We start from the raw sequence: 23587 nt of genomic DNA, 5'->3' as shown, positions 1-23587 counted from the left end.
TGTCCTGAAAGATATTTCAAAGACTGCAACACAGAAATGGATGTTTGGGAAGAAGGTAGATTTGGAACCTATTTAAGAGTGAAATTTTTCAGGGGACCAAGGATATCTGGGTTAGAGGTTGTTGCAGAAATATAAATAAGCATTTTCTGGTCACTTTTACTATGGTTACTGGAATACTGTGGGGGTTATTTCGTTGCTTCAGGACAGCAAGCTGGAAGCAGGTGATGGGTAAGAGTAGGGTATTCTTGTTTCTTCTGTCATTGAAATAAAGACAGAGGCTGTGGCAATTACTGCTGCCTCCTACCCAATTCGAAGCAGAGAGGGGAGAGTCCTTCCCCTACAGAATACTGGCAGAATATTTCTGGTCTTTTGGTAAGGTAGAATTTGAGGGATGATGTAAATGTTCCTTTATTTAAGTGATGAATGTGAATCTGCAGGGTATCGACAAGAAAAAGATAGGAGAGGAATTCCTTGTTAAATTTTCGATATCCATGTTGCTGTTACCAAAGAAAAAAAAATGCTCTCATTCTTCTCCTTTGCTTGAAGAAATCTATTTCTGCCTTGTATTTCTATTGTGTTGTAAAAAAAAAATCATAATTACAGTGTACTAAACTAATTCTTCTACACTGCATTAAACTTAAAATAATGTTGAATCCATATTTCCATTAGCTAGCAATGAAAAAACTATTAAGACTAAGACTTAACACACAATCAATTCAATTCCTGCAAATGTTTCTACAGAAGTATAGTGCTGCAGAGCTGTAAATAAATGGAAGAAATAGCCTGAAATTTGCTGTACTATCTATACTACACAAAATTTCAATTCAAGAAAAAAAATGTTCTTTCTTCTAATCATTATATTAGACCTACGAAGGGGGCAGGTTCAAAAAGATGCTGAGCTCTTTTTTCCTATATGCTTTGTGGAAATTAGGAGAAATAACTATTTAGTTTTGTCACTTTTGCATTTTCTCCAAGCCTCCATCTGTAGAGAAAGTGTTTAGCTCACTTACTTTTAAAGAATCAATCTGTATATAGGTGTTTTATATCATTTCAGTTACGGTGTCACTGGGACATTTTTCATCCAGAGACTGTAAATTCAGAAACACAATTCTAGGACATTTACTGGCATGAACTCCAGAAATTACCAACTTTCTCTGAAAGTTAAACAAATTCATTCTGTAAGTATGCAGTATGTTTGAGGTCCTCGGATTGTACAGTAATGGGTATCGTAGAAATGGGATAGATATTCATTATCACTTCCCAAGGGAGTGTTTTGGATTAAATAAAGTTAAACATTCCCATCAGAAACAGCATCTTCATTAAACATGCTTTATCTTTTGGAGATAAGCTGACAACAGTATAACTGCTGGCAAAGTTCTTTCAATCCATGGCAAGATGTAACTGTTTTGGCCTAGTCATTAATTTATCTTGTTGCTCTGAATTTAGGAGCTGTAAAGACACAAAGATGTGCTTACAAGCATATCAGAATAGGAGGACTGTAATAATTGGAAGCAGATACAATTTATTAACATTTCGCTGGTAGTATGAGAAGAGCCTGCCGTGGGGCTCTCTATAGCACTGTCCATGGATGTGCTCTCTTCAAAGGATACCCTCTGAAGTACAGGTTGACTGTGAAGTCAGTCTTGATCTATGCTAGTACATCAGAGGGTAGAATTGAGACCAGAATGTCTTAAAATAATTTTTCAGTGCTTTACATTAGTAAAACCTTGCTGTGGGGTAAGACTTTGTCATCATGCTTTTTCTGTGCTCCTTTTCCAGTGCTACTCTGAGCCATGGGAAGAGCCTAGCTCTTTCTGTGAGATTGAACTGGTGTTATCAGTGAACAAGTGTGCCCAGTAACTTGCTTTCCTCTCAGAAGTGGTGATGCAGGTGCCAGCATGGCTGTGTTGACCCCAACGTGGCCAAGTCCCCATCCCATTCTGGGTATTAGCACAGCTAAACCACAGCAGCACTTGGGTCACTTTACCTGTGCTGTTGAAGCTGTGTAGTGGCAGATGCAGGCAAGGTCTACAGTAGGTTGACAGCCTGTAGGTCCACAGCCTGCAGTTTGCTTCAGTGCCTACAACCTGGAAGCAGGAGGCAGTTATTTTCCAGCTTGCAGCTAAGAGGTAGCATCTAAACTGTGATCTTCTGTGCCAGACTTTGTTCCGGAGCCAATTTGTAAATGCTTTGTACGTCTACTTTAGCGGGAAGTCCCAACCACTCTCACTATCATAATGTTATCTTCCAAAGAGCCAACAAAAATATAGTTTTGATGTGTTTCTTTTGATGCTCAGATGCTGTTGCATTTGAGGTATTATCATGAAAACCACATTATCACAGTAACTCAGGGCCTTCGGGCATCTGATTTTGCCAATTGCCTTCACTTCTTGCTGGTATGTAATTTATCACCAGCGTGGCCTACCCTGCTAATATGTGCCCTTTGTGGGCAGAGGCGAAGCTAATATACTTTCAAAGTGTATTTGAATTGCTTCCATAAATCACAGCTGTCACTGTGAGCAGTTTTATCACTTGCCCAGAACAATATGTTATGTTCATGCTTTATAGTCATGATACTATTCTGGACTTTTATTTGTGTAAATTGTAATGCATCGTGACTTATTTTATCAAACAATTTTGAGCGGTCCAGATTTTCTTTTTATGATTTTATTTTTACATGGAAACTTTGCCTTGCTCTGTAGAGAAGAGAATTTTTATGGGATATGTTTTATAGTTGTGATTATTATTTTTTATTATTATTTAGCTCTAAGAACACTTGCAGTTTGTTTTCTGTTAGTTAATTTTCATTCTTCTAAGACATTCATGCAGCTAGGGTAGCTTTGCTTTTTGTAGCTCTTTTCCTCTCCCGCTCTGCTGTGTATCAGGAAGAGCAGCTACATGGCAATTCTAGGCTGTGGAGTCGGACATTGGGGAGGAGGAGCCTCCCTGCTTCGTAGATTTTATTTACTATCTGGGCAGAATATCCACCAAACCAATCAATTGTGTGGATTTAAAATAAAAAGCTTTGTCAATCCGGAAGGAGTCCTTCCCCTGAATCATTGAAAAGAGCAGGGAGCATGAACAGCGCTTACTCAGAGCTGTGATATGGTGCCCTGGCTCAGGCATGGGCTGGGGAGGGGGACAGTTGTGTCTCAGCAGCCAGACTCACTCACTTGGGCAAGGACCAGCTGTGCTCACACTGCCTGCCCGCCCTGTCCCTGTCCCAGGGTTGCTGAGTGGGACTGCTTCCATCTGCCAGCTCAGCCTCCCCACCAGGCAGGGGCCTGGTAACATCACTGAAAATTCTGCACAGACACAGGCTCATCCATCATATTTTTCTTGTCCTGCCAGTGGTAGATCTGTTTATGAGTGTGATCTGTGACTGGTGTAGGACTTCGCTGCAACAAGAGACTCTCCTCAGTTCTTTCTCAATGATACTCTGATATTAAATGCACTGTTTCTAGTACAGCCAGTAAAATGTCTCCTTTTTATAGCCATGGCTAAAATACTGATAGATATTTATGAACCAATTTGCCATGGCTTCTCCATGGCTTCTCCTGTGATGGAAAAAAAGTGCTTTTTTTTTTTTTTAAATTGAAGCTTAAGCTCATTCCAGAATATGAGAACAAGATCTATAAAGTAGTCAGTTTCATAATTAAAAAATTATTTATTTGCAGCAGATATATTTGCTAAAATATGAAGATTGTGTTCTTTTGTTTTTCAGTTTGGAGAAGTTATGCTAATTGTTTAAAATGGAACAGTATCTCTAATGTAAGGAATGATTTAGGTGTAGATTGAGTGCCTTGTCATGAGTAGTCTATAGGTATGACTTAGGTTTGTCCTTTTACAGAAGTTAGTGTTTATTCTCAAAGTTTGCACTCAGAATGAGCAGTAGTTGCTAAAGAACATTTTGCAGATGTGTTTGCAGATCCTGTGATTTTCTCTTTTCAAAAATTTTAGCTACACAGCCATTTTCGGCAATTGGCTAGGCACATCAGCTACCACTTCAGAAATTCATGTTGTAAATTTTACATGAAGAGACGTTTTTGGCAGCTGCTTTGTGGTTTGACTTTCAGCTGCCCCAGAAAGGGTATATGCAATCAGTTACCCTATCCAGACTGTGTAAGCAAGAAGCAAGTATTTTAGCCTAAGGATGACTTGGATGATAATACTGAATTAAATTCAGCGATTGCATGTAGAGAAATACATATATACTCCTGTCCACATGCATAGATCATTTCATAGGATAAGAGGAGCTAAGGATGGAAGATACTCCTGATTCTATGAATAAACACACTAAGAAACCTGCGCTTCCCACAGAATACACCTCTCCCACCTCAGCTAAGGCTGGGGAGCTGGCAGTTGCCTTTTAGCAAGCATTGCAAAGCCTTTGCAAACCCTTCCAGTTTAATTTGAAAATGCCCATTCATATTGGTTTGCTGACAAATCAGAGATTTGATGAATCAGAGACTGTAGTTAAGATTTTGCTCTGGCAAATGTCTCTTACTATGCCCTCTTCCTCACCTTCCTGCCAGTATTGACAGATTTCAGGCTCTGGGAATTTGGCCATACCGTTGCAGGCACTGGCAGAAAAAAACCCTTAACATCTTTTTGGATCAAAGTAGGGTTCTCCATTCAATTGAAAATTATGCAAAGCTCTGTGTGTAACTCTTAGCAAATCCAGCACTTCGAGGTCTCATGTTATTATAGATTATATTGAAGATCAGGTGTTTTTCTGTTGACTTTATCAGTTGAGTATATAGCACTTCTCATCACTGCTGGACTTCATAATGTCTTATGAAGGTGTCACTCCTCAAAACCTTACTTTACAGATGAGAAAACTAATAAGCAAAAAAATGTAATGCACTCAGAGAGTACTGTGTCCCAGACAAGAAAAAAGCTATCAAAATTTGTTATGTATGCAAGGAAAAAGTTCTGCTGCTGGCTTGCAAACTTACCTTGACCACACACCCAGGTTGATCTGCAGTATTTATGCTGAGTTGAAGACTCCATATGTCTTTACTGTGCATTTTCCATACCTCTGAATGCTTAGCTGGCATCCATCAGGAATTCAGACTTTACAAATACTTTTGGCCATGAAGATTGTAAACACAGCTTTGCTGGGGTTGCAAAATATTAAATCTGCCATGTAACAGGAAACGCTCTGTGGCAGCTCTGCCCCAGTGATTTCTGAGAGCAGACATCGCCCTGGAGAGACCCACGGCAGACAAAGCACGAATATTCAGAAGTCTTTCCTACATTTAAATTTGTGCTATGTTTTGGATTTTTTTTTGCTGTTGAAAGTAAAGTTTGCATCATTTACAGTTGCACAGTTGCAGATACTTTTAGGGGAGATAAGGGAATCAGGACTGATCCTATGGGTTTTGCAGAACAAGGCTGCATAAAATGCTTGTGCTTGGCAGATCAGCCTTCTCAGGCTGTTGCCCTGGTTGAGTTAACCAGTGTACCCTTTTGCAGCAATAACGCTGGACCAGCTATAGTGAGAGTTTTCCAGCTAATGTGCTGTGCAGTAAAATCTGGGGATGGGCAAGGGGATAGAGAGGTTTTCTTTCATGTAGCTGAATTAAACTATGCTCTGGCTAAACATTTTGACATCTGTTGACCATAGGCCTGATTCCAGGCTTTCTCAAGCCCACAGAAAATGGCGTAAGTGAGGCAGGGACTTGGGGGGCTGATGTCTGCCCATTTCCCGAGCACTGCTGTCAGCCTGTTGTCCAATTCGGCAGAGACTTGGGAATCAATGTGAAAAATAAGCAGTCTCTTCTCTTCATCCTCCCTCTCCCTTTTCTGTTTCTTCTGCTCTCTTTGGGCCAAGATTTCTTGGCACAGTTGTACAGGAAAGGTTGCTGCTTGCTGCTGAGTGTAATTTCTGTTGCTGTCTTTTGTGAATCCAAAATGAATGTGTGACTCCAGGTGTTAACCCTCATGTTTTCAAAAGTGACATTAAACCCTTGTTAGAAAAGGCAAAGATGAAACTTTACATCCACAGTGCATTCCCATTTTTTCTTTTTTTTTTTTTTTTTTTAATGTTCATATTTTTCTGCCCACATAATGCAAGAGTTGAAAATGCATTTCCCTGTGATATGGAGCTAAGCCGGCTTTTTTAGCTGCCTGATTTATCAAAAGGGTTTATAAAACTGTGTGAACAAGTTATTTTGCAGATTCCTTGGCCAGTTAAAACAAAAACTCAAATTCCTGTGAAATGAGCTTCATATCTCATACCTCCTGCATCCACTGCACCCAGGGCAAACCTGATGAAAAAAAAGCTTTGATTTGCCTATGGATAGTAAATCACATATCTCACACCTCCTACATCGACTACACCCGGGGCAAACCTGATGAAAAAGCAGCTTTGATTTGCCTGTGGATAGTAAATCAAATTTTCTTTTTTTTTTTTTTTTGGGGTGGAAGTTAGAAATTGGTAATGTTCTATTTGGAATGTCAGAAGGGAATGTTTTTACTTTTTCAGACATTTTTTGCTTCTATTCATTTATTCTCTTCTTGGTAAGATGCACAGTTTGGCCACAGGGGAAGCTAACTGGGCACTGGGGCGACTGCATCTGTAGATTTTGCCGTTCACCTCCTTCCAAGGAAAAAGCTTTAGCTGGAAGATACAGCCCAGCTGTAGTACAGTCATCAAATGTATTGCTTTTGTATCTCTGGCAGAATTGCAATTAGTGTTTACATTTCTGCAATGATCTGGAATGGAGTGAATGCCTAGAACAAAGACTAATACAAAGTACTTGTAGGTACTCTACAGGTCTGTTGCCTTGCACTTCGAGAGGTAAATGGAAGGGAGGGTCTTAATGGCTGCTTCAGCAAAGGCTTAATCCAATTTCTTTAAAGCATTTTTTAATTAAGAAAGACAAGAGATGTAAACTAGGGTCTACTGTACACTAGAAGGCTTGGTAATTGCAAGGCAAACACGACTGAAAGCACCCTGTGTCTGTGCCACAGAATCTAAGTAGGTTACACTCCTCCCTGATTGCATTTTGGTTTATTTTTTGCCAGTATCTCCTGGTACATAGCCACTGCTTATTCTAACAGCTCTTTCATATAGGTACATACATGTGCATTGGGCCATGCATGAATGCAGGCTCAGTCCCGTCTTGCCACATTTTAACTCTTGTGAGTTAAGCAGCGGCTGTGCAGGAGAGTTGAGAAATGAATTGGTTTCTTATACTGTAGAACTGAATTTTATTGGAATAAATAATCAAATCTTCCACTGGAGATCCCCTCCTTCAAGGGGATGAGTTCCCTGGCCTCAGTATTTGAGCCTGGAAATCATTACTCTGAGATCAAGAAATGAGTTGATATGCTTAAAAGTTAATCAAATGCTCAAGGGCTCTGCTGTATAGCAGCCAGAGTAATCACTATGGTGCAGGCAAGTGCTTCTAATGTGGTACAAAGCCGGTTAATGTTGATTGCTAACCCCAGTAGTCTTTGGATTGTATTCTGCATGGGTGCAGTTGGAAAAGATGAAATTTTTGCAGTTGAACCCATATGGGCAGACATATGCTACATCAAAGTCGTGATGGCTTCAGTGTCATTCTTGTGTCTGTTTGCATCTAGCTGGGGCATGTAGCCCATAACTTGTGGTGTCCTTATGTTATAGGTAAATAAACAAACACAAGTCCTATTGCTCAGTGGTTTGATACCTATAGGTGTATGCAGAAGTAGTGGGGAGGATGAGTGCCATCAGGCAGTAGCACTGCCTTTGTGTCAGGCAGTACTCATAGTTGATGTTGTGTTTATAAAAACTCTTTGTTAAGCTGAGCCACAAAACAAAGCCCAGCTTGCAAGGATGAAAAGCAGGGATCTTTAGGCATATGGTGCTAGCAGTCATTTAACCCAACAGTAAAGTGCAACACAGTACACTGAACTGTGCATTACCAGCACACTGCAGCCTTCCTCCAATAGACAGGATGTGGACAGGAGCCTGTACATGGAGCTGCATGGAAACAAATAGCATAGCAGAAGCAGTGAGAGCAGAGGGACCATCATCTCTGTGACTGGGCTGGTGAGCAGCAGCCTCCCTTGAGCAATCCCTGCTCAGAACAGGACTGTAAACACTCAGCACACAGATTTTGGTGTATTTTCCATAAAACTATTGTGCAGTTCTGCTCCTTTTCTCTGGGCAAATTATTTCTCTTGGGTGCTTATTTTTCCATCTCCAGCTGTCTTGTCTATTCAGAAATGCATCATTTTCAGTGTAGCAACTGCAGCTATTCCTTGAAGTTTTCATGATATCTGGCATGGGGGCTTACCTTGAGCTTGTGCTTGTAGATATTTCAGCAGTATCAAGAGCTGATACCAAGATATCAACCTGATATCAAGTGCAAAGTTATAGATAGATAATGCACAGGCACTCAACAATTTTTATGCTCAGACCTACCATTATTCATTTGGGGTCAATCCAGAAAATCAAAGTAGTAGAGCTGTACCTGTTAAATTCAGTGAATCCATGGTTTACAGCTTGTATGGAAAGTCTGATCCTGCTGGTTTTGTATTTGTTCTTTTTTTGACTCATAGTTTTGTTTTGCTGGCTAGGTTCCCATTGCACAGTTCTTAAGAATTTGATAACAAAAACAAATTGATACTGCATATAATTGTTATGCTATGGCCAGGAACTATTTTCTATAACAGAATGCAAACACAGACACAGGTACATGTAGGCAGTATTGCACAGGGTACTGTTCATCTAATGAGCTTCATTGACTTGACCATATGTGCCTCCAGCCTGTTCTGTGTGCAAAGGCTTAACTCATCTCCTGCTTCCCTTTGTATTCAGCACAGAGCAGTTGTGCACAGTCAATTCATGTAGCCCCGCTGATGATCAGTAACTGGGACATTTATTGTTATCTTCTTGTATCTTGAGCCCTGTCACTCACACCTGCAGGTACTTTTGGCTGGAAATAATAACCTAAAGTCTGCTGTCCTTGGAAAGGCCAGACATGTTATTCTCAGTGGGGAAAATGGTCATATTGCCACCTAACTCAGGTGAAGAGATCATTCTGATGCAATCAGAAAGAAAAGTCTCTCTAGTGAACTATCTTGAGTTGATGTTACTTGAGTGTTTTCATTACTTATACGAACTCCCGTGGGTAGCCTTGTGCTGGACTACTGCATAATGCTGTCTGGAGCACTGATATAGATACGTGTGTGTATGTATGCATACTGAGAGTTCAGTTAGCCAATTTTTTTAATAAGGGTTTGAATTTAAACCATAAAAATTTATATTTTTATGTTTGAAGTTTGTACCTGAGCTACAGAAATTTACCATTTTGCATGAAAAATATTCCTATGTGAAAATGAATATGTTTGTAACAAATGTTGCACTTTGCAGTTCTTCAAAGTACATTTTTCTGGGTAGAGAGGTGAGAAAAGAGAAGGGGTTTGTTGCAGTTTTCAGCCAAAACTATTGTTTTGGGGGTTTTTTCCCTGAAAATAATAGTAGTAAAATAGTTTATACGTGCATCATTTCTTCACGGTTTGCTGTAGATCTTAGCTTTCAAAAATTTTCTGTTTGTCTGTGAGAATGTATATACACTTTGAACTGAGCAGAATCTTGAATGTAATTTTATGTAGTCAAATGAGAACTCCATAATGTTTTGCTGGTAAGGGCATCCCTCTAGATACCACTTTTCAATGTGAAGCATGACCTGTGACACACCATATGCCAAAGGACTCTTACTATCAACGCTAATGAGTTCTTACATCAGTGTTTTAGTTGCGTTTTAGCTATTCAAAAACATCATAAAGAGGAATTGCAGCAGACTACATCAGTATAATAGTCTATGTCCATGGTAAGGACTATGACTAGATAGGCATCTGTTTTGGTCTTTAAGCAGTAAAGCTCTCTTAAGAGCAACACACAAATTCTCCAAAATTATCTATTGGCCTGCCCATGGGTCTGTGTTAACTCTCAACATCATCAGGATTGGTGGGCAGGGGCTAAGAGCAGAAGGATTATACTTGACTGTTCCTAGAGCTATTTGGGACCTCCCTGTTGACATGAGAACCATGCACCAGCTTCCAGTATATGCCTTCAGCGGCTTAGCTCTGTCAGGTTGAGAAGGCTTCACCCCTCTCAGAATATTGTTTTCCAAGTCCTGTAGTGCTCTCCCTATGGGTACCTCAGCTGGCTTTGGCCATCTACAACACTCCAGTGTAAACTCTTGCTCACTATACTGGCCTAAGGAAATGCCATGCCCCCAAAGCTATTGAGCTGGTTCACGTGGCTCCGTGGATTAACTTAGTTCAAAAGCATAAAATACTTTCCTCCCCCCTCTCTCTCTTTCACCTGTGTCATTTGCTGCTTGAGTGACTTTTTTTCTTTTTTTTTTTTTTGGTCTCCAATAAAATACAGAAGCCTCAGATTACCAAAACAGCTGCACATGCTCTGGGTTAATGCATTTAAGTCAGGCTCCAGGGTCTGGGCAAGTGCCAAGATCCTGGATCAGCTGCTTTACCGGAATTATACTGCTGTAATGGAGCCCTGCATTATTGTGTTGCAATTATTTTGGCTTGCAGCTGGCTGTTCACTCTATTTTTTTACTGAAGTGAGATAAAAGGATTTTGTCTTAAAAATAGAATTTTCTTTTCAGAATCTTACAGAAGCTTGGAGTTGCATACCATGTCTGTAAGAGGTGCCCCTCTGTTTATCTTCAGACTTATCTTCAAGGAGGAGAGCAAGTAATATTTGTCATAGTTTTAGAAGAGCGGGAACAGTGCTAAAAGGTCTCAAAATACAAAACAAAAGTGTATTGAAACAAAAATAAAATAAGTGCTCTAAAGTATTATATAATTACATGGGTTTAGGTTCTCTGCAAGAACAGGTTTATTTTCAACATCAAGCCGCTTACTAGTAGCAAGTTATTCTTAAAGCTGTCCCTATAATTTGCAAATCCTTTGTGTAGAGAAATAAAAGAATGAATCCAGATTTTAAACTGAAGAAAAACATTTCTCCAGCCTTGAATCTCCTGTATTTGTATCCATTCAAGCTCTTTTTGATGCGTATTTATATGTATTTCTCTCAAATAACAGCTCTCTCAGGTTCTCCAATTGATAGCAAAAAGTAAACTGAATGCAATCTTTTGTCTTTGAACTGTTCAACTGTGCCCTTCTTCATGTTCTTGTTAATAATGCCAGGTCTCCCAGGAGCACTCTCACGCAATTTTATCGCATAAGCTTTTTGTTTGACCTTACCTGCTGTTCCCCTGGAACATAAGGGGTGTGGGGGGGAAGCCAAAATGCCAGCCTGCCTTAATTAAAATTTTAGTCTCAGAAGATGTTACAGTGTGTGATTTCATTAGTTATATAATGAAAGTATTTAATCATACCTCTTACTTGTCTGGGCTTTTTTACTTAGTAGCGAGGTCACTGAGTTTTAAAATAACTCTTTTCAGATGTGGAAAGGTAACTGTGGGGTGGGTATGCATCTTTAGGTGATCCATAAATTCATTGTATCCATGATTTCACATGTTTGCCCTAAACGTAGTTGCTTGGATGATGAAGTAGAAGGCAATAAGTAAGAGTTCAGCACTCTTTGCAGAATGTTTTTCCCCCATGGCACAATGAGCATACATATAAGTGTTTTTTAAAAGATAATGCTATTCCTCACTTCCAGCAGTTAAAAGTTGGCATCACAGAAAAAGGGTAAAAGGAAAGATAATGGATATTTATGTGGCATGTAAGAAGCTCTAAATCTTACATGTACTATGTGGTGTTACTTTCATCATTTCTCATTGTCATAATCTAAATCACCACAATAGTGGGCTTTCTACCTTCCAGGTGAAGCCATTTGTTTAATGGAGAGACTATTCTCAAGGAAAAGTGTGCACAAAGCATCCTATCTTAGCTTTTGTAAAGAAATACCTTATTCCAGCTTATATAGGAAAAGCAGAGTTAAAAAAATATATTTATGAGGCTGCGATCCTATACATCTTTTGAAGTGGGAGGGTTTACTTTGCTAGGGGAGTTGTGTTATTCCTCTAATTTTTTTTCCCATTTTGTTAGCACCTGAGGAGTGCCCCCAGTTGGCATCATTTTCTAAGTAGCACATGAAACCAGCTATGCTTGAGATGCTCTGTGCTTTGGGTTTCTTCCAGACCCTAGGGTTGCAAAACAAGTAAAACCAGGATTTCGTATAGCTTTTTGAGGAAGAATAAAGCAAGAGTACAAGGAGGGGCAGTTCAGCTAGGTAAGACAGATTGTGCTCTAACAGTTGAGCAGAACTTGCCACATGGGGGATTTCAGAGCTGTTATCTGCAAAAACAAAAATAAATTCTAGTGTATCAGAGTATTTTCAGCAGCAGTTTTTACCAAATACAACAAATAGATTGCTCTGAAATAATCCAAAATTGCAGGAAATTTTCCAGCTTTATTTCTTCTTCTTCTGAAGCTAGATGAAGATATTTTTGCATTATTCCTTTTGTGGGATTTGTAGCTTTGTAAACCAGAGAGAGAAAGAGGGTGAGGAAGATAGACAAACTGTCTTTTATCCAATATTTTTCTTCTTTCTTTTGTGATAATAAATCTTACTGGCTCATATCTCTGATGCATGTACATCTTGTTGAGTTTCTTCATGCAGCTGAATATGACTCTTTCTCTGTGAGTTTGTCAACAAGCCTGTTACCAGGTTTGCAAGCATGAATGTGTTTTTAGCAAAGCTATGGACAATTTAGGGACCGGGAGCTATGACTCTGGCAGCAATTATGTTTCAAGACTCAAAGTTCAACATCCTGCAGTTTTATAACCCCAGCTCTGCAGAGAATTATTGAAGTCACTGTCATTGTAATCACTTTAGGAATATATTTACAGGGTTATGTGTTTTCAGTGAATGTAACTGGAGTGCCATTAGCTAACAGTTGTTTTGATCTCGCACAACTTGAATGAATCGATGTCATTAGTTTTAAATTTTGAAAACAAAACTAACGTAATACCCCATGGTTTCCCCTGCAAGCTCTACTGCTGGAGTGGGATGTGCTTTTACCTGAAATGAAAGAAGCCACACTGTGAGTCACTTCTATGAAAAGGCTTCTCTTGTTTTTTGATGGTCTGAACTTGCAGAGTGCTGTGGGGAAATGAGTCCGTGTGCTGCTGTGGTTTTTGACATGTGCTGTTTTATGTGCATTATAAGCTACCTCATACCTCCAGGTTTTCTGTTGCTTCTTAAGAGTCCTTTATTTCAGGCATAGGTAGTCTTGGGGTTTTTTTTCCTTTGTATGTATGTGAAAACTAAATAAAATAATTGCTTGGTCTTATGTTTTGAGGGGAAAGAGATGGATTTTTATCGTTAAACTATTATGTATTTATCCTTCTAGCTCAGATGGTATCCAGTTCATACCAATAAATTATCTGTGATGTCTTCAAGTAGAATGTAAAGCTCAAATATCTTACTAAGTCAAGACATTTTTAATGTGTATTGCAGAGAGAAAGCAGACACAGTAGGAGTGGATTGATCAACTGCAGCAGATTTACTTTGCATCATGCTTTGGATTTTAGATCCAAGCTTAAACTACAAAATTGTTTACAAAGTGTTTTGGATTCCAGCTGCACAAGGTGCAGTTTAAATCTCCAGACTCCAGAAAATAACACCAAGAGGGGGATGTTAATTAATGTGTCTTCTGTGGTAGTCTTCCAAACTGAAGATGCTTTGAGGTGAGGCTAAAATCAAAATCAGCTTAAACTTGTAGATTAATTTTAAGTTTTTCATGAGACGTTATTCCGTCATTTGCAGTGAAATAGTCAACCGTATAATGAAAAAAAACCCCAACATTTTCCTTAGGCAATTAATTCTGCACCCAGTTCTAGCATGTAGCATCTGGACATGAGAAGCCAGTCTGAACACAGTGCCTTGGAGAAGCGCTTCTCTAGAGAAGCAGTGCATAGGGATGGGATTGTGATGTCCACGCAGGAGGTGAAACACCTGGTAGCAATCCAGTACTTGAGAGTTTCACATGAGGTAAGGGGTGTCATTAGGAGGAACTGACAGACCTCAGTATCAGAGGGCTTTGTTCTGGCTGCCAGGAAACCCTTGGCTGAATTCCTGCTCTCACTTGGGCTGGGAAGGAATCTCATTATGCAGCTTCCACAGCTTGGCCAACTGTCCTATGCGAGGTTCTCCAACTAGGCTGTATTTCCTCCCGTTTTACAGGTAACATTTAGAGTCTGTTTGAGAATCAAAATGTTCTTTGTGATGCTTAAGAGGATGTGGTTTAGTGGTGAACCTGGCAGTGTTAGGGCAATGGTTGGACTTGACTTTAGAGGTCTTTTCCATTCTAAACAAGTCTTTGAATCAATTCTATGATTCCGTGATTCGAAGACACTGATCTTACTGAACAGCTTGCTTCGGTTTTTTTCTTCCTTTCAGTATTGCAAATCCTTTGGGATGGACCAGCTCAGAGCTTTCGGTAAAAAAATGAGTTGTCAAAACTTTACCAAACATACTGACATGTATGACTGAATTGTAGTTTTACAGTGGCATTTCTTCTTCTCTGATTAGTAATTCACGATGGGCATTTTAAATTTCTATGATTATAAAGTAAAAGCTATGTCCAGCCACTTTCATACTTTGCCCATAGCTTATTTTAAAAAGTAAAGGATACCATAGCCTAGCAAAATTGTGGGAATGGATACCAATCATATTCTTCAGTCTACAAAGTCTACTGAGCAGTACTGCAGCCAGGGCAAAGTAAACGAAAAGAGGCCAGAAATAGCCCTTAGATTATCCACCGTACACAGGTGAACAGTGCTTGTGGAGTGATCTGGATGGCATTGCCAGTATATGATCAAAGGGAGGAGAGACTGGGAAGAGAATCCTGTCTCATATGCGAAAGATTAGTCCCTTTCCTTGGAAGACAGGAAAAGTGTTAAGAGCTAACTGAGTCATTTTCCTAAGTATTTCAAGTCTAGAACATGTAATTTAATGGTCTGAATAATACTGGACAAAGACCACATTCTAATCATATCTTTGTTCACAGAACTTCTTATTAAACTGATGCATATCTTCTAGCAAGATGTCCATCCTTGTATTAGGGGGTTTGAGTGATAAAAATGTGCTTCCTCTCTGGGTAAATTGCCTCCTTGATAATTACAGGGTCTGTTGAAACTTTAAATTTTATTTCTAATCTGAACAATTCTAGGTTTATCTTCCAGCCATGTAATTTTACTGTACCATTTTCTACTCTGTTCCAGAACTATGGTTTAACCCCAGCCAGCAATTCAGCCCTATGCAGCCACTCACTCACTCTCCCCAGTGGCATGGAGGAGAGAATCAGAAAAGTAGAAACGAGAAAACTCATGGGTTGAGATAAAGGCAGTTTAATAGGTAAAGCAAAAGCCATGTGTGCAAGCAAAGCAAAACAAGAAATCTATTCATCACTTCCTATGGGCCAACAGGTATTCAGCCATCCCCAGGAAAGCAGAGCTCCATCATCTGTAATGGTTACTTGGGAAGACAAACACTATCACTCTGAACATTCCCCCCTTCCTTCTTCTTCCTACAGCTTTATATGTTGAGCATGATGTCATATGGCCTAGGATATCCCTTTAGTCAGTTGGGATCAGCTGTCCCAGCTTTGTCACCTCCCAGCTTCTTTGGGTACCCCCAACCTCCCCCCTGGTGAGGTGGTATGAGAAGAAGAAAAGGCCTTGACCCTGTGTGAGCACTGCTCAGCAGTAATTAAAACATCCCTGAATTATCATGCTGTTTTCAGCACAAATCCAAAACTTAGTCCTGTAGTAGCTACTAGAAAGAAAATAACTCTGCCCTGACCAAAACCAGCACAACTATCTAATTGCAGATGCCTCTGTGTCTTTAGAGTAAGTTGAGCAGAGTGTGAGCTCATTAGGTCTTCCAGGAAGAGGTGCACTTTCTGAGCTTGGAACATGTTTTTAGCTTTCTTCTCAGCCGTTATCAGTTTGGGGGAGTCTTCTGTAAAAGTAAGAGCCTTCTGTGTACAGGAACTTTTGCTGCTAGACTGTTTTCAGGACATTGCAGGGTATTCCCTTGTGTTCACACCAAGAGGTGGTGCTTGCTCCCCTTGGCTTTTTCATGGGAACTCAAGTTCAATATCTTCCCAGTGCTCCTGGCAGTTGCAGCAGAGGCTGAGCTGGTCTGTACTGCGGGGGGTGGTGGGGGCAGGTAGGGAACCAGAAAGGCACTGCGGTAGCTGCAGAGCAGGCAGGAGCATGACCACATCTGTGTAGCATTTCATCCACTCACCTCTGCTTGAGGTTTCCCTTTTGACTTCTTTTGGACTTTGCTTGTCTAAGCCACTGAACTATGTTGCCAAGGTACCTGCATTTTAGGTGGCACTACACTGAGTGAAGTGGAAAGGAAGCAGATGAGCTCTGAAATCATGTTCCATCAAAACCACTGTGATTTTATGTATTTGCGTTGGATGTGCTTGGAGGCAAGGACTCCGTTCAAGTGGTAAGAGTACAATAAGACTTGCAGTTCAGGGACTCAACACCAGACTGCTGCACTTCTCAAAGTGCTGATTACTCTTTACCAGCAGTGCTGATACACGTGTTACAAAGCTGCCTTGCTAATACATGCGTCAAATCTAAAATGAGCAATGAAACAGTCCCTCCTGACATGCATGTGCCATTCCTGAAGTATGTATATTGAGGCCAGCAGAGCACCAAACATGCTTTAATTACAACTCTGAGTGATACTACTGGCAGAGGTGTAAGACCACTGCATTTTGTGATTTGAGCTGCCAGGAAATTAAAACATTTGTGGGTCTTTCATGCAGTCTTTCTCCCCTGGAATGTTAAAGTTAGATGACTTTCAGCATGGTGATGCAGACTGTAAGGGTTCAGAGAATTACCTTGATGGTATGACAGCCTCTTCCATTTCAACTGCAATCCAAGGCTCATCTTTCCTCTGAGGCATTCATTGAAATTCTATGCACGATATGTTCCTCTGGTTGTTTAACAATGTCTCTCATGTTTGCCCTGATTTTAAAAATCCTCCTTTGTAGCAGAGATAACATAGAGCAGGATGATATAATTGCAGTAAAGAGGCCCTGGAGCTTGCAGTAATAGGATGGTTCATCTGATGTGTACTGCCATTAGGAAATAACCCACGTATGTATGTTCTCAGGGGACAGTAAAGAGGCTTTTAAGGATTACTCTGTATGTAGTATGAAAGCTAATGAGTAAAAGAGCAAGTGCAAATAAAACTATTGCTACGTAAGCATGGTGCCACTTCTAGTTCTCACTTATTTCCTTACACTTCTGTAGCTCCAAAACATCCATCTCTGCCTAGTGATGTGTGGTTTTTCATGCACTGCATTCGGTTTGAGACTTTTGCAGACTTCTGAGAATACTGTATTATTTTCATTTTACTGAAAAGTGAAAAGCAAGGCAGAGCTAAGTTGAGGATTGAAACTGCTGTGTGTGTACAAAATAAGTAATTTTGAGGGAATAGCACTCTAAAATGGTCTGTGCCCTAAAAAAAAAAAAAAAAAAAAAAGTAGATTTTGCTAGAATAATACAGTTTCACAAGCATTGGTGGAAGGTTGATATTAGCCTCAATTCTCTGACCTTCATTCTTTTTCCTGACCAGTGTGCAGAAACATACGAAGACGTAACACAGTTAATACTGAAGGACTTGTTTCAAATGTTACATGTAGAATTTGGGCTGTGGTAGTAGGAGATCGAGAGCATCTGGTTTCTGATATTAACAACTTTTTGTCCATATGGATTGCCACATAGCATGACAATTGTTCCATTTGTGCTGAAGTAGAAGCCATTTAGCAGAACAGACATTGGCTTCTTTGTTTTGTCACAGCATTTTTTCTCTTGCTTATAGAGCTTGTTATAGATAAAAAAATAATTCACCTTTTAATACTCTGTACTCCCTCTGTACTGTTGGAATATATTTTTGTACCTTGTCAGATTTTTGTGTTCGATAGAATGGATGAACTTGGATTTTTCTTTATATATTTAACATAGTAAAGGATCAAGCTTTGCTATCAGGTAAAATGAAGCAGCCTTACCTGAGCTGTAGAACCTTGCAGAGGACATGGGATTTTGACTAAATGCTATACTGGGGTTGTGCAGCAAGGTCTGACATCTATAACTTCATTTAATTCCAATGGGTACTGATGATAAAAAAGAAGTCCATGAACATTAAATAAGGAAGAGATGACAGCCAGCATTGTTGCAGGAATACACGCAGGCCAGTAACCTTAAACATCCCTGTTTGTACCCACAAGTCAAGGGAGTAAATACTCAAGAGTACCTCCTTCCGGACCAAAGAAGTGGCTTATTTTCCCTTGAAGTCTAGGAGGATTCAGGATACAACCTCTTTGCTTCCATCTTATCAAATTGGAAGTATGTTAGAGTGCATGTGAGGTATTTTTCTCTTTGTATTGATGCTTTTCTGTGTGGTCAGAGAATTGCAAAGGGCTCGCAGAGGGAGGAGAAAAAAGGTCTCACTTTCAGGGGTGCAAGCAGTACTCTGCATGTGGGGACAGGGGTAAAGAGTGCCAATGCCCTATGCACAGGAGAAATTCCTGAAGTCCTTGAAGGGTAATAAGATTGTTAAAATAATTATCCATACCCTAGTAGACCTCAGGTCTTAAGCCCGTCTTCTTTTAGTATTCCTGCACCTAAAACGTGGTTATGTCATGTACTAAGCAGTGTTTGATAATGCAGAGGAGATTTTCAGGGTGGAGAGTGTTTGTGTGTGCATGTATCATTGGAACTAGACGATCTTTAAGGTCCCTTCCAGCCAAAGCCATTCTGTGTTTTTGTAATACCCCTATGAGATCATGCCCACATGTTTGTCATAAGTGTAGCTCCTTCAACACTTCCATAAGTTTTTGTTTCAGTTTGATACTCATGTCTATATAGGGTAATACATTTGTCGTATTTGGAGAATGTGAAACACAAAACTGAGGGGAAGAGAGAGCTGCGTATTCAAACATACAGCAGAGCATTAGCAGTAGTCTGACTAAAGTAATGGTAATGCAATCATATTTACTAGACATAACGGAAGAGTTTTCTACTTGACCTGAGTGGTGTCTGTCTCTGCAGAGTACCAGTCCACCACTCTGCGCTGGTGCATCATGATCCAATTCTGTGAGCCCTAATCCAGTGTTCAATTATATTCCCCAAATATGTCACTTGATCCCTGGTCCACCATCCGTCTGTCACTCTTTACACATCTGGGACTTACTTTAACAACCGCAAGTGACATGAGATGAATTATCTCTTGCTGCTTCTGCTGTCAGTTGACACCTCTCTGTTAAACTTCCAGTCTTGCAAATACCAAAATAGTAGTGCTAAATTTTTTATTTCAGTTCTTTATCCCTCCCCCCTATAATTGGTGTACTGGAGCAGAAGAGGACTTGCAATTTTATTATTGCTGTATAAGCCTTCTGTAGAGTCTGTTACAGCACTTCTGATCTTGGTAATTTTTCTGACTAAAAAATATGCTGACACTGTGTTTGGGCATAGGAAAAGAGTAAATTTGAATGTATAATAATCTGGTGAATCTGGGAGGTGTTTGATGCTATATCCCAGCCAAGTTAATCACTCATGGAATTTTTTTTTTATTTGCTCAGTTGACTGGAGACCTTAATCTCATATCTGTAGAAAGGCATCTTTAATGCCAAAAGCTTGATCATAAATGCCCAACATTTCTCTGGCATAGAAAAGATTTTGAAGGAAAGCTATCAGCTGACAATTGAGCAGCAGAAACAGAGACATTGTTATTTTATTTTTCTTACATAATGAAGAAATGCCCAGATGATGATTTTCAATTCGTGAAGTATATCGAATCATGTATCATATTCATGAATATAAATTGAGCAGATGTGACACGCATTTTTATATAAAGATGACATAGAGTACTCCTTCTGATATTTCTTTGTCTGAAATATGCTTTTTCTAAGAACATCACTACAGAGTTAATAGTGCACTGCATAACTGCATGTTAAAAATCAGAGTGCTAAAGAAACATCTTAAAGAGAAATTATTCATAGATTTATAATACTTACGGCTTGCCACGTTTTTCAAGGACAGGATCTTTCTGCATCTTCCTTTCCTTTACTGCTTTTTCTGCAAAATTCTTCATCTCTAAATATTCACCCAGCCAACCCACTTTCATCTATCTAGGCTCATTCTCAGGCTAGATCACATTGCTGCCAAGCAGTGCACCATTCGTGCTTCACCTCCCATTCACACTTCTGCCTCATTAGCAGCTTGGCCCTCCAGATCATCCAGTCTCTGCCCATTTCTCAGTTACTTGTAGAGGAGTTGTCCCAGGAGAAAACCTGCAATATTGTGGTGACTTTGAACACAGAGTTAGTCACAGGTTAAAACAGAAGCATCAGCTTCTCATACTTGTGCAGGCACTCGTGTGTCAGCAGTGTTCCTACTGAAAAATGGTGAGGACACTCTCTAATTTATGATTTTCCTCCTTTGACAAATATGAAACAAGTAGGATGGAATATGACCCCTAGTATGCTCTAATAACATAAAAAACCCCTTGCAAATAGGAACCAGTGTGTATACAGATGTTCTTCTTGATTAAAATAAAGCCTTCTCTGTTTACATCACGCTAGGAAGCTGCATTACAAGAAAGATAAGAGGGTAAAATAAGAAATGTGACCTGAAAGAAACTGTCAGATTAGACTGACAGATGAAGGCCAAATACTGGTGTCCTTGAAGTTGATGGGAGTTTTGTGTCTGAGAAAGTAGCCAAAAGACAGTAGCACCCTGTGTCTCTTTTAGAGTTTACAGTCCTGCACTGCAGTCAGACATCCCTCAAGGAGGTCTCTACCACAGGGTAAAAGAGCATAACAAAAGTGTGCTGCCTGTTCATACTAGCCTGCCTGAACTGTCAGCTCACAGCACTTGTTTATTGCACTTCAATTTTCCTGTCCGGTAATGCTTCTCTAGAAAGGAGCTTAGATTAATTTTTGACTAATGCAGTGAGAAATGATGGGATCATTTGCTGTTCCTTAGAACAGTTGTAATTTTGCCCTTACAAGCAACAGGGTATTTGAAGACGTCTTTCTCCTTCCAGGTTACCAGTCTGTCCTGCCAAACCAGCAGCAGGGTTTCCAGGGTCTCATGGGAATGCAGCAGCCGCCCCAAAGCCAGAACCTGATGAATAATCAACAGGGAAATCAGGTCCAAGGCATGATGGTGCAGTATCCAGCCATGTCGTCTTATCAGGTATTTAGGAACCCTAAGGAAAGACTGCTTTTCTTGGAGAGTGCTTAATTGAATTAAGTTTTTGTATCATACAATGGTCATATAACTTCATTTGGACAGTGTGTGGCAGGAGGCCTCCTAATGAATATGTCCTAAATCAAATCAGTTTCTTTGCTTCCTGTTTACATAGTCTTAGTATTCCTGATTTTAATTCTGAATTGGGAATACTTCAAATGAACTATTTATTACAGCTTACAGTGAGGGTAAAATGTCACAAAAAATGAAGGAATTAGACTTCTTCCTGTGAAGAAAATTAATTAAATAAATATAAGAACATTGTGTATTTCTTCTCTTTTTTTGCCAGTACAGTACTGTTTCCTGTAATGAAGTTGAGGGTTTTGCCTGATCGAGTTAAAAATTACTCATCTGTGGAGACTCCTGCCAAGGATCTCACCATGTCTTCTATAACAAGCTGTAGCCAGATGGATTATTGTTTATTGGGTTCTGGGGAAAGGGAAGGCAGTGTCTTGATTTTTACCAGGTCTGTAAGTTCCCAGACTTATTTCCCCACCTTATACCTAGTCTCTGTGAGATATGCCAAGAGCATGTGTGAGGTGACCTGTGCTTACATTTCTTACTGGTCCCTCTGGAAAGTTAAGAAACTAAATGACATCTAACATTTTAATCGATTGCACTGATTGAGCAGCCATTCCACTTTTCCCTTGGCTTCTCTGAAAACACTACAGCAACCCAGATGGAAGTGGGGGAATTATTTGTGGGTAAAATTTTCCTCTTATATCTTCAGAATTACTGCACTGAAAATGTGTTTTAAAGGTTAATGATCAAGATAAGGGTTTAGACCTTTCAGATGGCCTAGATATACCAGGGTCGAGTCTTTCACTTGCATTGATCCCAGAAGTTCATATTCCACTAGGTCATAACAGAGACACTTTCCTGACCTAGGAGCAGAGGGAATTCTCTTAAACCCTTCTCTAACAAAAAAATCCTCGAGATGAGAACAGTTCCTGAGCAGCACAAAATGACACATTTTGGTAGAACACGCAGTATACTCAAATTCAGCTAGAAGGAACGTAGGGATACTGGGAAACTACTTTAATTTGCTTAGTAATTGCTATCTTCTTTTTTTCTACATCTTTCTGTATTCCTGCCTAGGTGCCAATGACCCAGGGTTCTCAAGGATTGCCACAACAATCATATCAACAACCAATCATGCTACCTAATCAATCAGGTCAAGGAACACTTACAGCCACTGGAATACCTGTCTACTGTAATGTCATACCTCCTGCCCCACAGAACAACCTACGGTTGATTGCCCCACACTGCCCCTCCAATAACGTTCCAGTTATTTCTGCCAGCTGCAGGACAAACTGTACGAGCATCAACAATGCAGGGTGGCAGGTCAAGTACTGACACTGTGGCTTAGAGTGGATATATGAGGATAGCAGTGCATTATTTGACAAATAAATCATGGCCTTCAAATGAAGAGGAACACAACAGGATAAACAGTTGAGGGCATAAGTACTGACTATGCTCAAGTGATTTGCTGCTGGAAAAATCTGTAAAAAAAATAAAAGTAAAATAAATTTTGAAAAAAAAAATGTTTGCTGGTTAATGGTGCATATTTTTGTCATGTCTGCTAGGTATGCCTTTATAGCTTAGCTAGTGACATGAATTCATTGAGGTAAGATTTTTTCCTACCACTGAACACCACTGTGTAGATTGTAATATCCCTGATTTGGATTAGTTTTGTACTTTGTGTTGACTTTGTGAAGCTAAAAGTATTTAAAAATATGATAAAAATCACATTGTACCAAAGCTGTAATGGAAATAAAAAAAAAAAAAAAGAAAACAAAAAGAGAATTACTGAATGGAAGGAATAATTTATATACGCTATAGAGTTTTTTATGGATATATACTGTATTGTAGTGCTTAATCACAATAAAGCTATTTGACCTCATGGAGGAAGGTCATGTTTCTACCACCTGCTTGGTCTCCTCTGTTTCTGAGTGAACTTCCATTTGGTTCTGCATTGTCTTGTTTCAGGTGAAGCTAATGGGGGAAAGCTTAAAAGGCTTACAGGAGTTTGATGAGAAGACAACATACCTGTGTCTCAGCCTGTATACCATAACAGCTAAGACCACTTAAAAATTGTAGCATAGCCACACATGAAGTATTCAGTGAACGATGTACCAGTTCATCTTAAACTGAGTTTGCACTTTTCCAATCCTTAGGACAACCAGTAATGTCACAAACACAGTTCACTGTTACAAGCTTCTACTAAGTCATGCCTCTCCAAGAGGCCATACAACAGTTGTATATTAGAAGACGTAGTTGTCTCATGATATCCCATCCACTGGATGGAAGA

The 23587-nt window shown here is 39.7% G+C and overlaps 1 protein-coding gene across 16 annotated transcripts in view; it reads left to right on the top strand.

The window, feature by feature from the left end:
* ARPP21 (cAMP regulated phosphoprotein 21) overlaps window positions 1-23200 on the top strand; it is a 196840-nt gene extending 173640 nt beyond the window's left edge. For all 16 annotated transcript variants that reach the window (XM_027656000.1, XM_027656006.1, XM_027656005.1 and 13 more), the window contains 2 exons: window positions 21071-21222; window positions 22375-23200. In XM_027656000.1, the coding sequence (XP_027511801.1) occupies window positions 21071-21222; window positions 22375-22632 (410 nt within the window). In that variant the 3' untranslated portion in view covers window positions 22633-23200. The remainder of the gene's footprint in view (window positions 1-21070; window positions 21223-22374) is intronic.
* The last annotated feature ends 387 nt before the right edge of the window (window positions 23201-23587 follow it).

This window comes from Corapipo altera, unplaced genomic scaffold, assembly GCF_003945725.1.
Source record: "Corapipo altera isolate COAL_440 unplaced genomic scaffold, ASM394572v1 59, whole genome shotgun sequence".
NCBI classification, from domain to species: Eukaryota; Metazoa; Chordata; class Aves; order Passeriformes; family Pipridae; genus Corapipo; species Corapipo altera.
Note: the sequence above shows the minus strand (reverse complement) of the source record. Positions and strands in the feature narration are given on the sequence as shown.